At 39.0% G+C, this 15,837-nt stretch overlaps 1 protein-coding gene across 4 annotated transcripts in view; it reads left to right on the plus strand.

Annotated features, from left to right (window-relative positions):
• The window catches only part of usp13 (ubiquitin specific peptidase 13), a 58,669-nt gene extending 48,111 nt beyond the window's left edge, over positions 1 to 10,558 (plus strand). For 3 of the 4 annotated variants that reach the window (XM_037768926.1, XM_037768928.1, XM_037768929.1), the window contains exons 16-21: positions 955 to 978; positions 1,347 to 1,490; positions 3,536 to 3,705; positions 5,639 to 5,828; positions 7,816 to 7,900; positions 8,660 to 10,558. In XM_037768926.1, the coding sequence (XP_037624854.1) occupies positions 955 to 978; positions 1,347 to 1,490; positions 3,536 to 3,705; positions 5,639 to 5,828; positions 7,816 to 7,900; positions 8,660 to 8,756 (710 nt within the window). In that variant the 3' untranslated portion in view covers positions 8,757 to 10,558. The remainder of the gene's footprint in view (positions 1 to 954; positions 979 to 1,346; positions 1,491 to 3,535; positions 3,706 to 5,638; positions 5,829 to 7,815; positions 7,901 to 8,659) is intronic. The other variant, XM_037768927.1, reaches the window with a different exon arrangement.
• Positions 10,559 to 15,837: the final 5,279 nt, after the last annotated feature.

A 15,837-nucleotide genomic window follows, 5' to 3' on the forward strand; every position in this document is an offset into this window, starting at 1 on the left:
ACAAGTACAGAAGAGTCATAACGTCAGCAAACTGATTCAGCAGTGTCCATTTTATAGAAATAAGTTCAATATTAGTCATAGGGCTGCTCGATTATGATAAAAATCATAATCGCGATTATTTTGGTCAATGTAGAGATCATGATTATTTAACACGATTACTCATTGATATTGGAAACATAATGCATTTTGAAATAAAATGTACATTTTAAAGTTAAATGCCTCAATTTGGTGCAATTTGAGGCCAAAATTAAGAGGCTAAATCTATGAAGAACTTTGTGGTATTGTAAACAAGTTCGTGCTCTTGTAAACAATTGAATCATAAACACATTGGTTGTATAGATACTAATGTTGATGACATCCCTCAAAAAAGTCACACCCACAAAGCATGGCAAATGAGGCGGGGTCCGTGTTTCAAGACCTGCCAAAATCACCGCAGACCGCACGCTGGTCAGTTCGCTTTGGTTAACAATCACGCTGGGAGACGGTGGCCATGGTGTTACTAGGGCTGTCCTTTACCGAAGAAATTCTTAGTCGATTAACACTCATAGGATTTTGTCGACTAATCGATTAGTTGATTTAATTGACAGATCTGTAAAATGTAGTTTCTCCTCGAAGAATCACACGAAAGCACCACTTTAAATTTTGTGTTTACCAGAGATGTGCTCATAAACTTCTTGGAAATCATCATGAAAAAAGCATAAAAAACGATTAATCGACTAAAGAAATCTTAGTCAACTAAGACCAAAACAACCGATTAGTCGACTAATCGACTAAGAGGGAGCAGCCCTAGATGTTGTTAACCAAAAATGTTGAAGATTCTCTCTAGGTTTATTTGATGTTAAAAGTGGAAGTACACAAAACCATATGCAAACAAGGGAAAATGCACAAAACCAGTGATAATGTGTGTTCTCATTGTGTTCCATCACCTGAAATATGTTTCTTCTCCTCTTTCAGATAACTCCATGGGCTCCATAGACTGTGAGTATTTCTATGTATATGAATATGTAACCTTTATATTAAGTTATGGACATAGAAAATGTATTTTGGGCACCAAGCAATGGTGCTGACCATGAATACTTGAGCAGGTGCTGCAGCTGCTCTCTACTTCCAAACAAACTTAACTTTTCCACGTGGCTCTGCTCGTCTCAGCCAGACTCATTTCTCTCCTTGATAAATCATCCCTCAATAAAGAAACGTCCCCGGGGCTGCTTCTCCTCTGGTCTCTTCGCTTAATGAGGCCCAAAGAGAGATCTGTTTGGTTGTTTAAACTGGGAGGTTACCGGCAGTGTTGAATCAGCAACTGCTATGTTTTTAGTTATTGATGTTGGTTTTTGTCGTGTCCCCAGCTCCTGAAATAGACGAGGCGGCGGTAATGCAACTGGCAGAGATGGGCTTCCCGCTGGAGGCCTGCAGGAAGGCGGTCTACTATACCGGCAACATGGGCCCAGAAATGGCCTTCAACTGGATCATAGCCCACATGGAGGAGCCTGGTGAGGGAACATCACTGCAGTCAAATGGAACATAAATATGGAGAGATCAACAGACACAAATGTTTATACTTTTTACTCTAGAGCTGAAACTTCAACAGCAATATATCAAAGTCTGCAATTCCTTGCATAGAAGTGGCAGCTCTCAAGACGAAAAAACATACATTTGCTCTTTCGTACACGCCCCTCAGCAAATTATAATTTTTTTTATTTTATACGAAACAGAACCAGACCAAATAGAAAACGAACCAAAAGTATCTATTTCACTCTGATTTGGTCTAGCCAAAAGGACAATGACTAGTCAAAGCGCCCTAAGAGATGAGCGTTAGATATGGACAACGAACGAGGAAAAGAAAAATGGAGACGCTGCTTCACAAGGCAACACAAGTCGGCCGAGAATTTGACTAGTTCAGAAAGCCAGTCGGCTCACGTGAAGCTTTTGTTGTGCTTTTTTCTATGCCTATTCAAACCTGCCAAAAACATGTCTGCAGCAAGTACACAAAGCCACGGCAAGTTTATTTGTATGGGACCTTTTTAAGCACAAAGGTAATTCAAAGTGAGAGACGCGTCACATCTCCACTTCTTCCATTACAGTTAAGTTGTTTTTGCCAGCGTCACACTTTGCATCCCTTTGTGCACTGCAGGTGTTTATCGCTGTGTGTGTGAGAGATCATCACCAGAAACTTTGTCTGGGCTGACTTTGTCTCTTCTAGAGCCTCTCAGCAGTAGAGACGCTCCCCCGAGGCGTAGGCTCGTGTCACTTTTATTTCCCTGGTTGGCTGTAAAGGGCCTCTACAGTGGAGAGAAATTAGAGCATCCCCATGCCTGTTCGTTTTGAAATGGGCCTAATGCGTCTGCAGAATGGGCTGCATTCAGGCTCAATAATGTGAAACGCTCCGTCCATGCCTGCTGCACAAAAGTTACTTCTTCTTTTTCTTCTTCCTCCCCCACGTTTGTTTGGTTTTATTTCATTCCCATTAACATCACTTCAACTTGTTTCTTTACATGCGTTTCTTTTTATGCTGAAGTGGATCTCAGAGTGCTGCATTTACTAAACTAATGGCTCCTTCTTATAAAAGGTGCATTTCTAAAGCACTGTGCAGGCAAGGCCACTCAATTATTATACTTATTTATCAACTTAGTTTTCAGTAAATTTGGTAAAAAACTGAAATTGAGCCTTATTGAACAGGGCCAGAGTTCATATACACTTCATGAATGCATTTAATAAAAGGCTGTGATGATGAGATCTGAACACAGATTGACACTGTCAAAGTTTATGTTAGAAGTTAAACAATAACCAATTTAGGAATAATTCAACTTAACATGCAGACATGAGCGGTTCTTTAATTAAGACAGCCTTCTTCCTGTCGCATTAAAACAACTGTATTATGGGTAATCGGAAGGACACGAGACAAGGAGGCTGAGAGAGAGAGACAGGAGTGGGAGATAAGTGGTACGCATTTTCATTTATGGCGAGGACGGTAATGAAAGCTGTGTTTATGACCAGCAGTCGAGTAATTACAGCCGGAGTGTCCTTGTTCCCGGGTTGAGGGTCACTTCACTTTCATTTGAATCTATTGAAAGTGCACAAAGGATTGAAGTTCACTTGGAAATTAGAAAGGATGTATTCTTAAATGTATTTAATGCAGAGGCTGTAAATGTTTACAAATAGTTTTTAATGTTAACTAATGTAGGTGGTAGGTGTAGGTCTTTCCTGAATTTCATTTTAAATCCATGCAGTGTTCCTCCTGTATGTCCAGATGTTTTGTCACCCATAGCCAGATATATTGATTTATGAACTTCCCAACAATTTTAATGTTGAAAATAATTGTATTTTACTAGTTTAAAAACAACAACACTAAAACTTTCTTTCATGGAACTGCACTTCTGTACTCTCAGTGTTCAAAATGTAACTTTATTTGCCACAACGCAACAGCAAATAGATGTCTAGAATCTGATAACTTTGACCCTCCAACACAAATATATTCACAGATTGGGTTAAAAATAACTAGAGAGCTCCAGCATCTCATTATTATTCTCTCTCTCAGACTTTGCAGAACCTCTCGCTCTGCCCTCCATGATGGATCCCGGTCCGTCCACCAGCGACAGCCCCATGGGCGCCACCCCGCTGGGCAACTCGCCCCCTGAAGAGAGCATCGCCATCCTCACTTCAATGGGCTTCCCCCGCGCTCACAGCATCCAGGCACTCAAAGCCACGGTCAGTCTCCTGCCCACTCTGTTCATGTTTACACTTTGTGTGTAATAATAATAATAAAAACCTTTTTTCCCCATTAGTTGGCACAGAAACTTCTTTTCCAGGCATCTTTTTCTCTTCCTATTAATTAGTTTCTGCCAATGAATTCAAATTAGTCTTAATCCCCCAACATTTGACATAAAGAGTAGTTTGTTTATTGCTCATAATTTCTACATTTGCTGCTGCAAAAAACCTCAGGTCTAATATGTCTTCTGCTGTGACTAAAATCCTCTGCTGCTATATTGTGGTGACAGTAATTTACTTTAGAAAAGGAAGCGTAGCTAATGTGTAGGGATGGGCGATATATCGAATATATACGCAATGTATTGCGGCTTGTTTTACATAGAATGTAGTAAATTACTATTTCGCCAACATCAAGTATAAATATTATTTGTCATTTTTTTAAGCTGCCGTCATGAAATGCGCTTTGGCGTCTCCCACGGCTCTCTCCCTCTCACAGACACACTCTCCTGGGCGAGTGTGTGTGTAGCGAATGAGCATGGATGTGCATATGGGGTGATGGTTTTTGTATCTGGAGGGAAGCAGGGAACAGGGAAAGAGCCTGGAGAGAGAGTGGAAGAAGTGAAGCGCCAAGGCGAGTTTATACGTGTTGAGGCCTGGCATCACAGAATAAAGGAAAGTCTTTCCTGGTCAAAACCAAAACCAAACAAAAGTTCATGACAGAGCAGGAGGTTGGGATGAGGTGAGGTGTTTGAAAAGAGGGCAAAGAGAGGGCGAGATGATGAAAACCAAGCTCTGTCACTCATAAATGGGCTTGGCTGGCCTACTTGTTTGCTTTCCAAGCTGCAAATTTAATAGGTCTTACCTGTCAGAGTGATTAAAGATGTCTGCTCTACATGGTGTTTACAAATAGTCCCAGCAGCATACGGACACTAGTGCCTCCTTTAGGAACAGGATCTGCCTCAAAGATACGTCGAGTCATTTTATCATCACATCTCACAAATTAATTTTAAACCTCACAGTACAAAAGTATTGATTTTTTTTTTGGTGTGTGTGTGTGTGTGTGTGGATCAAAGGGAATGCAGCTGCAGCAAATTCATTATCTCCCCTGTTTTGAAATAGCCTCCGATTCTCACATTTCATGTTTCATATTTCAAACTGCCCCCTCAGCAAAAAATAGCACAGCAGAACTGTTATTAAGGCACAGAAATAGACACCAGGCTTCCTTGTTTATCATCCCCAATATCACCAAACTCCCTGCCATCCGTGATGTTGAAGCACATATTCCTCATGAGGCGGATGGAGGTGTGAAGAAGAGAGGGGTCTCACGGCCCGGTTTATTATTAGTCCAAAATTAGGAGGAAGAACTTTTTTTTTCCAACCTCAGTGACTGGGAGAGACGGGAAACGCTGGCAGCTTCATTCGCCAATCAAGAAAGACATTCTCCAGGAATCACACCTCTATTTTGGATTAAAAGCAAACATCCTCAGGGGGAATTTAGCACAGATGGATACCTGCTGCCACCTCCCCAATAAATGATTTCTCATGTTCAGCACGTTTTTTTTTTTGAGGAGCGACCTAAAGATACAACAGCAAGAAAAAACAAGACAGAATATGAAAATTTCTTATCCTCCGCCCAGATTTTGTCCTCACACGTGTTGTATCTGTAGGCCGTATATCTTTTATGTGCCAATATTTCCTGTTACAACTAGTAGTTATTAAAAGAAAGTGCTGCTTCCAACATATTATGCATCAGTTGTCGATGTCCTCCTACAGAACATGTTCAAACAGCAGGTTTTCTTAACTGGCAGAAAAGGATTTACTGAAACTGACATATCTGAAAGCGATTTTATTCTTTCAATTCTGATATATTAGAGGCATTTTTGTTTTGAATTACAATGTCAGTGTACGTAGTAAACTTGAAACATTCTTTCAGAACAATAACCTCGAACGAGCGCTCGACTGGATCTTCATCCACCCGGAGGAGGAGGAGAGCGACGCCCTGTCAGACATGGCGGACACGGAGCCCAACGACAACGCTTTCTCCAACGCCAACTCACACAGCGACTCCACGCTGTCCCCAGACAGAGACACGTCGGGCCCGCGGGTCAAAGACGGACCAGGACGTGAGTTAAAACTGACATTTCTGTCTCGAATTTATTTGTTATTGATCCTTATCTAAAGGTACATCAAGTAATGAGAGGTTGACTTTTAGCAACCTTTTGTTCATGTAGATTTGCAATGAAAGGTGGAGTCAAATTTAGAGTAAGCTTGGTAGTTGCGGCAGAGATCCAAGCAGAAGCGTTCAGCATATTATTTTACAAGACGAAGACCTGCATTACAGTGAAATTAAAATGAGGTCAGAGTCCAAGACAAGTGTCAGAGGGTGTTTTCTACCTCCTGATTTTTAATTTCACCTGGAAGTTTTGTACTTTGAAAGCTCCAATTAATGTCTGATGCTGATACACAGTGTGCTGTGCTGCTGCTGGGCACCGACTTGAGGCCTGTACGACGAAGCAGGATTTGGGTTCAGCGAGGTAACTTCAGGTTTAACCCTGGGTTTTCCGTCCTACGACGGTGGTTCACTTCTTATTGGGGTAGATCGCCATGGTAACTTACGCTGAACACCTAAACCTGCTCCAGAGCAGGTTATGTTCCAGATGAGATCAACTCGTATAAAAGCACCGCCTACTGACCAATCAAAGCTCGGTGCGCAGATCGTATAATAATATTACACAAAGACGAAGAAGTTACAGTCATAATCCAGGCTAAAAGCATCACAGTTTAAACTGACAAATGCAGGAAGGACAGCGCGCTGTATGCTGTGGGTGCTTACCGCTTTTTGAATTATGTTTTTATATTTACTATTTTACTTGCTCTCAAGTCCGTTTCGCACTGCCGGAGTCAGGGACGCAGATGAAAGAAGGCTGAAATAGTCACACATGCCATGCTCTTATCAAAGGGCATAATGAAGTGTAATCTATTCATCCATTATATTATGAAAGGTTTTTTATAATATTACTGCCCCATCTAGACGACTATATCTGACTTTTGAGTATTCTGTCAAATTAATAAATCTGTTAATTTACACATTCACACTTCTGCAATTGTTTCTTTTGCCAGCTGTCCTTCTTGCATTTATCAGCTGCAACTGTGTTAATTTTAATCTGGATTATGTGTTTAACTTCTTTGTATTTCTCTAAGATTATAGTTTGCAAAATATGCCGCTCTTCTGACAGTAGACTTGTCCGTGTTTCCGATTGGTCATATGCTGCAAACACCACCCCTTTAATGTGAACGCGCTCATAGCCAGATGGAGAAACCCTGGGTTGACTTACCGAGATGATAAACACCGTCGTAGGACCGTTTAGCGTGATCTCGGTTGTTAGGGTTAGTTAAGCCAGATAACGGGAAGATACCCTGGGTATGTTGAACTCGTTTTGTAGTACAGGCCTCTGGTCTGCCAGACCAACTTTAGGCACTGTAACATGATTCAGGAGCTTTTCAACACTCCTCACAAAATATGTACAATATAATAATGCAACTACATACTTACATACCAACGAACTACCACGCAGAATTTTCAGTGAAAATCATGAAATACCATTAGCAAGGCAGACGTTCTGGCTATTCATCATTTTTAATGAATTCTCTCCACTATTCACAGAAGCCTATTCTGAACTGTCCTTGCCACGAGAGCACCCTGTTTATTGGTCATTATAGTAAACAGTGTGCTCTTGCAGCAGGAACAAAACATTATTTTGTAAAATGAGTAAAAACGAATATTGAATTATTTATTAATATAGCTGTATGTTTTATCTTTTTGGTTCTTTTTTTTAATGCTGTGCTTGATCTGTAACATGAAGGCATCGCCATCATCAACGGTCCTTTTATCTCACTGTGTCCACCTGTGTAGAGGCTTTAATTGAGTCTTTTATAGCCAAGGCTTGTATGTATGCTGGTGAATGCCTGCTGTTTACATGTCCTTCGATTGAACCTGTTGATTTAAACAGGTTTTATAGCAGCATGTTTAGGTATGACACTTTTTCGTATTTGTGAAACACTGCTGTGCTAATAACATTCTATATGTGACTCGATGTTCCTCTTTTTCAGGTTATGAGCTCTTTGCTTTCATCAGTCACATGGGAGCATCCACAATGTCTGGACATTATGTTTGTCACATCAAAAAGGAGGGAAGGTGAGTTGCACACAGTTTCTCTTCTGTATATTCATTCAGTTCATAGCGGTACAAAACGGACAGCATATTGTTGATCACTATGAGGAGAGTTCCTGGTCAGTCACAAAAATGTCTGTTTTAATGGTCTAATCTTTTATTTTCCGTAATGATTTATGGAATTAACATCAGGTGTATAGAAACATACAAATAAAGTACAAATGTAAATGATTGTCCTTCCATATTTTGGTATTTTCCCCCCCCAGACCCTCTCCCACCTAACCCTCACCATTGCTGATGCAAAAATAATAAAGAACAAACAAAAAAATAAATTAAATTGAAAAGAAAGAAAATAAGTATGTATATGTAAGTAAAATAAATAATAATATATTAAGTTCACATTGACAGTAATAATAATTGTAGGATAAATCCCAAACTACAGCTAAAATAGGCCTTTCAATAAACTGACATCAAGTACAAAGCACCATGTACAAAATGGATTTATGGTCTAATCTTAATGTGTTTTCATCTCAGGAAATACATTTTCTAAAGAAATCAAATCATTATTGTCAGTTTTATTAAGTTTTTGCCACCAGAAGTCTGAAAAATGAATTATTAAAAATCACAGGGACTGTCAATTTATTTTAGACTGAATGGAAAAACTAAATAAATTGACCCATTTATTCTGTCCTCAGTTTTGAAAGAAGTGACACTTTAAAAGCATTTCATGCTGCAAAACAAAAGGTGGTGTTTTTTTCTCACATATGTCCTTTGTTCCCGTAGGTGGGTGATCTACAACGACCACAAAGTGTGTTTGTCAGAAAGGCCTCCAAAAGACTTGGGCTACATCTACTTTTACCATCGACTGTCTAGCAGTTAAACTGAAGTTACCGACCCCTACCCCCCCCTCCCCTCCACCATGCAACCTTTTAAAGAACCGCAGTCTTTCACCCCGAAGACTGGCAGACAACTTTAATAACAGCCACAGTGGAAACGATGGAAATAGCCTCTCAGACCAGCTGCTCGCCTTACCGTGATGTCATTCAGGAGCAACCAGGAACTCTGGTCAGAAAGGGAAAGCAATGTGCTTCTTGTGCATTTGTGTTATGTTACGCTTTAAATGTGTATTTCAGTGTTTATGTTCAAGAGAAGACATTTTCTTGACGGTGTAAGTGCAGAGGGATGTGTGCAATTTCCGCTTCTGTACACAAAATAATGTCACATATCAAATCTCATTGTTCCTCCTCTATGCCTTCAGCTACTGTGCCAGTATTTTCAAAGTGGTACATTTTATAAATGTATATTGAAATGGCTTCACTGCCAGCCCTGAAATGCTCTGAAACTGCAACAACAAACAAGAAATCACTGCTGCTGGTGGCTTTGCATCTTTGAAATACACACAAAAAAGCCATTAAGAATTAAAATCTTTTGGTTGAACACTGAAAGAAATAGCAACATACTGTGTGTTCAGACTGGAGAGCACCAAGAAGGACCCGAACAGGTGTTAACTAGACTGTAGTTATAAATACAGTATTACCAGTTGAATGATGGCCCAAACCTGCTCCAGTTCTACCTGATGACGTGCAAGTTTGGCCCTTTTAATGAGGTAAGCTTGCTGAGAGCTCAAGATAGACGAGTTTCCTTCCCTGAACGCACTTTTTGACTAAAACAAGTCATATATTCAGCTGATGCCGTTGAAATGGACTTTTTCTTCACCACCTATGAGCAATTGAATGTGATATCTTAAATTTCTACTTCAGTACCGCTGAACCTGTAAATCCTTGAAGTGGCCATTAGTCTATGAAGAGATGACAGCATAGCATATAATTGATTGATATAAGCAAAGCTGTGCTTATTCTAAGATTGCTATCAAGTCACAAGTGCAGTGAACTTCTTTCTTGAATTACATTTGCCTGATTATTCTCATAGTAGGCAAAACTTGAACTCTCAGCTGCAGCTGGTCCACTTCACTTCCTTTATCACTCTGACAGATTCAGACTGTAACCCAAAAGTTAAAATGAATGTTTTCCTTCACCTGTTGCCACTTTTTTACAGGTCAGTTAATTCATTTTATGCATCTGAAGCAATATATGCAACTACAACCAAATCTACTCTTGAACCTACTGTATGATGACAGCTGTTCAGTGATCTCTTGTACTAACTGACGTGGTGCAGTGATGAATGTATGACTTCATGGTGCTCACTGCAACCAAAACCTGCTGTTCAGCCTCAATACTCCGAAACCACAGTGAACGTACAACTGGCCCTTTGCTGTTTAATCACTATAACTAACCTCATGCTGGATTATCCACCGACTCTGTACTCTTCTCATTTATCAACTCAGTATGTCCACAATGTGCCGGACAGATTCAACATTATTGTTTGTCAGATACTCGTGAATATGCAGCCTCGGACTGAATCTTGTTTTATCTGTTGCATCTCAAAAGGGTGGAGTTATACTACAAAGTGTTGGTATTTTGTCAGTGGCACAAACACTTAATTCCAGTTTGGTGACCTTGGCATGCGGTGAAACTGCATGGTGCACCTTTGGGTGCATATTTTAAAGGGGAGTTCTGCTGAGACTGCTTAGACTTTCCGAATGTTACAGTCGTCTGCAAAAGTCAACACCTTCTTAAAGGGGCAGTGTGTAGGATTTCGGGGGATCTATTAGCATTAGTATTAGCAGAAAATGTAATATAGTATTCATAACTATGTTTTCATTAGTGTATAATCACCTGAAACTAAGAATCACTGTGTTTTTGTTAGCTTAGAATGAGCCCTTCATATCTACGTAGGGAGCGGGTCCTCTTCATGGCGCCACGTTGCTCAAACCAAACACTGGGGATACGTTCCAATTCGCATACTTTTTTTTACTTTTAGTACACACTGCAGCTGCCTTTACAAAGTACATACTTGGGACATACTACTTGTCATAACATTGCGCCTTGAACTTTGACCCTCTTGCTCATATATCCGTTAGATCATTTTGGGTCAGAATATCCAGAAAAGCATGCTGGCTTGCATACTGCAAAATACGACTGGATGTAGTCGGACATCCTGGTATTTTTGGAATACTGCATTTGACATACTAGGTATCGGGGCACAGTGGCTCTAGCTAGTTCTCCGACACGCTTGTGAAGCTGCGGTAGCGTGAGCCGCTGAGTGCAAAACCGTGGTACCGCCAGCCGCCGTCTGACTTTCGTTGCTCCTAAAGTAGTGTTATTATGGTAAGGCTGGCCTCTGAACGAGGCGAACACGTAGTCTTGGAAAGGGAGGAGCGAGCCGAGGGGTACTCAGTTGGTTGCAATCTGCAACCACACCACTAGATGGCACCAAAGCCTACACACTGTCCCTTTTAATATTTCCATTTTTAGGTGTTTTTGGCGTCATTACCTCTCATATTCAAAGAGAGGACAATCCTTTGACGACACACTGACATTTCCTAAGAACAACCTTCTTTACTGCAAATCTGATAAATGTCAAAAACTGTGGAAGATAGTAAAGGAATATGATTAACATGATGAACAATATCAGGTAATGCTTTTCGAGACAGTCATAGGAGTGTCTTTTCTTGACGGTTAATATCTTTACAGACAAAAATATCTTTATGGAAGCTTTCAGATGAATATCCGTATTTCAGCGGTGCTCCCCTTTAACAACACTGTGAGTAGCCTTCCTTTGGTTTTATTATATCTCGACCTCTCATCTTCATCAGATACTACTTGATCAACTGCTGCAGTGTTCATTGTCTATGCAGCGGGGAATTCTATAAGGTCTCTCTATGCAAGTCTTGTGTGTCTGCCGTTCTTCCTATAAACCCTGGTCTGTAATCAGTGTTTCTTCTTCACCAGTGGATGGGTGAACTTGTCGTCTCGCTTAATGATGTTTAGTCATAAATGTCTTCAGATGTTCTGTGCAATTGATTTGGTTTCTCTGCACCTTTTGTTCCCCCTCATCTTCCTGATTATGTTTTGTATTTTATGTCTTTTTGTTTCAGCTTTCCCTCCAGCTCGGTCTCTTCCATTCTTTTTCTCTACGTTGTTAAAACGGTTCAATTTGTCACAAAAAGGCTTATTCACTGTCAGCATGTGCACTAGACGTTGACATTTAGTCATTTGGATTGTAAAAGTGTACTTTTGTGAGTTGTATTCTCTTTTTTTCATTTAACTAAATGTAAAAAAAAAAAAGGTTGTTCACCTGTTTTTACTCTGTTGCCTTTTTGCAAACAAGTTTGTGCCAATTCTGTAGTTGTCATTACATAGAAGGGATTATTTTAAGTTGACTTTTGTAATGTATGCGTTTATCCAAATGTGGCTTAGGTGTACGTGAATAGAGTCATGGCAGTATACTCACTGGCACTGTTTACTTACGATGTTTGGATAATTTAATAAACTACACCTTTGTTGAGACTTGGCCTCTTTAAGAACGAACAAGAAGCTGCAGTTCAAGTGATTTCTTTTAGAAAATAAAGACACAAGAGCGTAGAATATATAACAACAGTTTATTTTTAAAAGATTACTTTCATATTGTACGTTTCAAAGGTGCTAATGCCTTCCTTGTGATTATACAGGGAGAGTAATATGCATTATAGTAGGTGTTTCAATAAGTAATTCATACTGTATATAAAGTATATAATTTCTAAGTTCATTCATCAAAATATCATTTTATTCATACATATCTGATGCATCGATAAATAAACCAGAACAAACTGTCTTTGTACACATGTTGAATTAAAGGAGTGAAGCAAGAAATGTACACAACATGTACTGATAACCTTTATGAACCCCAACCAATGATGCCTCTATTAACATTTTATAGAGTGAGAGAACTTGATATTTAATGCAGAAAACTAAACAAATCTATAAATTGATATTACCACACTCATAAAGCTTTATAAATATGGACAGTTCATAGTGTTCACAATTTAATTAATAAATACAGATTGCCTGCAGGTCTTGAAAAGTCTTAAAAAGCAATAGTCATTAATGTACGGAAGCCTTGAAAAGCAAGCGAGGAAAGAAATTCTGGTGATCCATTTTCTAAGTCTTTTTGAAATTGTTTTCCTTCCTGCGTTTATGACTAAAGAACAGGTGAAAGAAATGTTTTGTCAGGATAATCTTACCAATTTTCTTTTTTTTTGTCATCCGTGAAACAGGTAAAAAAAATTGGCAGGTGAAAACAGTTTTGCAGGATTATTTTTCTAAATTACTTTTTTTTTTTCATCTGTGAAAAAAGGTGGGAAAAAAAAACATTTTCCTAAGTTACTTTTATTATCATTAGAAATTATTGTTATATACTGCTTGGAAGTACAGCAAAAAATGTGATATAATAATGAATAATTTAAGGCCGTATTTTCCCTACTGGTCATGAAACAAGTATTAAAATGTATTCCATGTGGTGTTAAATCTAAGCTCTGAAATAAGATATAATGAAATAAATAATACTATGAATAAATAAAGACAAAATACATTAACATAACCATGAAACACTGAAGAAAAAACATATATTTAGAAAAGTGTCATTATGAAATGTTATTTTATTCTGCTGTTTTTCACAATAAGATGATTGGAGGTCAATCTTATTCAAAATATATCAAATTGTCCTTTTTCCAAAGTCTGTTTTCATTTCACCATTTTCAAAAAGCCACCTTTCATCTCCAAGTCAGAGCCAGTCATGTGATTGGTTGTGGGTTTGAGCAGACAGCCAATCACATAACCTGTAATACACTCTGTTACTGGGAAAATTCATAATAATATGATGAGTTTCGGATTATTTCACATATTATTTCATTGTTATATATCTTTATCTGTATTTATTCATGATTATTTATTTAAAAAAACCCATATATATTTATGTAATTTTAACACCCTTGGGTATCCGTAAATAAATCATTAAGAGCAACGCTGTGTAATCTGAACATATACATATAATTGATTTAAATGTTGTTTTGTTCCCATTATATGTGTAACCAGAACTAATGAATCCGTAGTATATAACATTATGATATTAATTAAATAACTATTAATAGTTTACAGTATAGCTTTATGAATGTGTGCATGCCAATTTATTGATACGATGTGTGTCAACACTAAAAAGCAGTTAGTAACAGATAGATAGTTCTATTGGCTGGGGTTATTTAAAGTGTCACCAGTACATTCATAATTTGTAGAAGCCATAATTACAAAATTTCTATTCTATTGACTACGCTTAGCCAGTTGTAGCAATGTACCAGTATTCAAGCTCAAGTATCGGCATGTTTGGCAGAGATTTTAAGTGTGTTTTACGCCTCACACTCGTTTCTTTGCTCTGGCCGTGCACACTCGATCGTTCTATGCAAGAAAAAGCATCTTGTGTAGAATATATACTGAATATATACATCACTTTTTGTCAAGGTTGCAGATTTTAAAAGTGCATTCATAGAAATATTGCAAGGAAACCTCATGATACATTTCAATTTTTCTACGTTTGTGGGAGCGAAAGAAAGCTCTACTTCCATGTATTTCATGCATACAAATGAAAAAAGCATTCAAAAAAATAAATGTTAGAGGATCTAGCATGCGATCAACCTCGATCTGTTCGTCAGGAGCATGCGTTAAGCTAGGCCAGTTCACCTGAGAAGGTACAGTAGGTAGGTTCTACAAAAAGAAACCAGGCATCCTATATCTCAACGCGCTGCAGTGTGGTGTACACAGTAGAAGATTTGAAGCCAGCCATTTAAAGGTTCTTTAAAAAAATAAGTTTCTCATTTTTAACACAACTACAGTATCTTGAAATGCAAAAAAAAGCAAAGGCCTACAACCTCATAAGAAAAACTAGAGTTGATCTGGAAATCACAACTTACCAGCAGACATCATGTTTTGAGTTTCTACAGCTCACCGTTGACAGAAAAGACAGCTGGGAGGACCGGGGACAGAATATGAGTTCATATTTAAAGATGGAGGCCTGAAGAATAACTCCCATGTCTCTCAACGATCTCTCAGGGAACTATTGGAGATTGAGTTTATGGTTTATGGAAAGAAAAGCTTGTCTTGGACGTGCTGAGACTCATCTGATACACGTGAAATGGGGACAGAGCTCAGCATGCTGACCCAGTGTGCTTCTAGCCAGCAGCGTTAGCACATCGTACACAATACAAGACTGAGGTGGATGTCAACAGATGCAAACACTCGGCTGAAACAGATGTACAATGGGAACCCTCTGAAATGTGCAGCTGTAACATAGAAGACTAAGGGGATCTGTGAGGCTGTAGAGTGGTGCTCAAAATGACAATTTCTTTATCGTTTCTTGTAGTGACAATGCTTACATGGCTGATGTTTAGCAGGTATAATGTTTATCATTGTCACCGTCTTAGTTTTGAAGGTGATCATGCTATCAGTTGCTGTTTAGTACTAAACTCAAAGTTCAGCTGAGGCTGATGAGAATGTCATTAGCATGGCAGGTATTTCAATCCCCATCATTTGACCTGATGGTGATGCTCGATTACAAAAGTCAGGGGATCACCAAAGTTATGAATATTCATCCTGAGGGGGGCAAGGATGTGTGTACCACATTTCATGGCGATCCATCCAATAGTTTAGACCAGGGCTGCCTAACGTTTTCCCTTGGAGGGCAAAAATACAAGAACTCAATGGTGGGCCATGAGCCAAAAGTAAACACCTATTGTATTGTATTGTTGAGACGTAAAATGGTACTAGGATCCCAAGTTCCACCTGCTGAATAGAATACAATTGGGCTCATTTCCAGTCATACCCAATTCATGCATTTCCAAAACTGTTTAGGGACCCCAGGATGCAGAAATATTCAATTTCACCATTTTTAGAATATAGGCGAAAATAACACATTTATACAGCATTAAAAAAACTGCATGGTTTTGCTCAAAACTGCATGGCATTAGTATAAAATGGGCATGTCTGTCTGTCAAGGGACCCCTTTGAAAAATGGCCATGCCAGTTTTTCCTCGC

The sequence above is a fragment of the Sebastes umbrosus genome, chromosome 5 (assembly GCF_015220745.1).
Source record: "Sebastes umbrosus isolate fSebUmb1 chromosome 5, fSebUmb1.pri, whole genome shotgun sequence".
NCBI classification, from domain to species: domain Eukaryota; kingdom Metazoa; phylum Chordata; class Actinopteri; order Perciformes; family Sebastidae; genus Sebastes; species Sebastes umbrosus.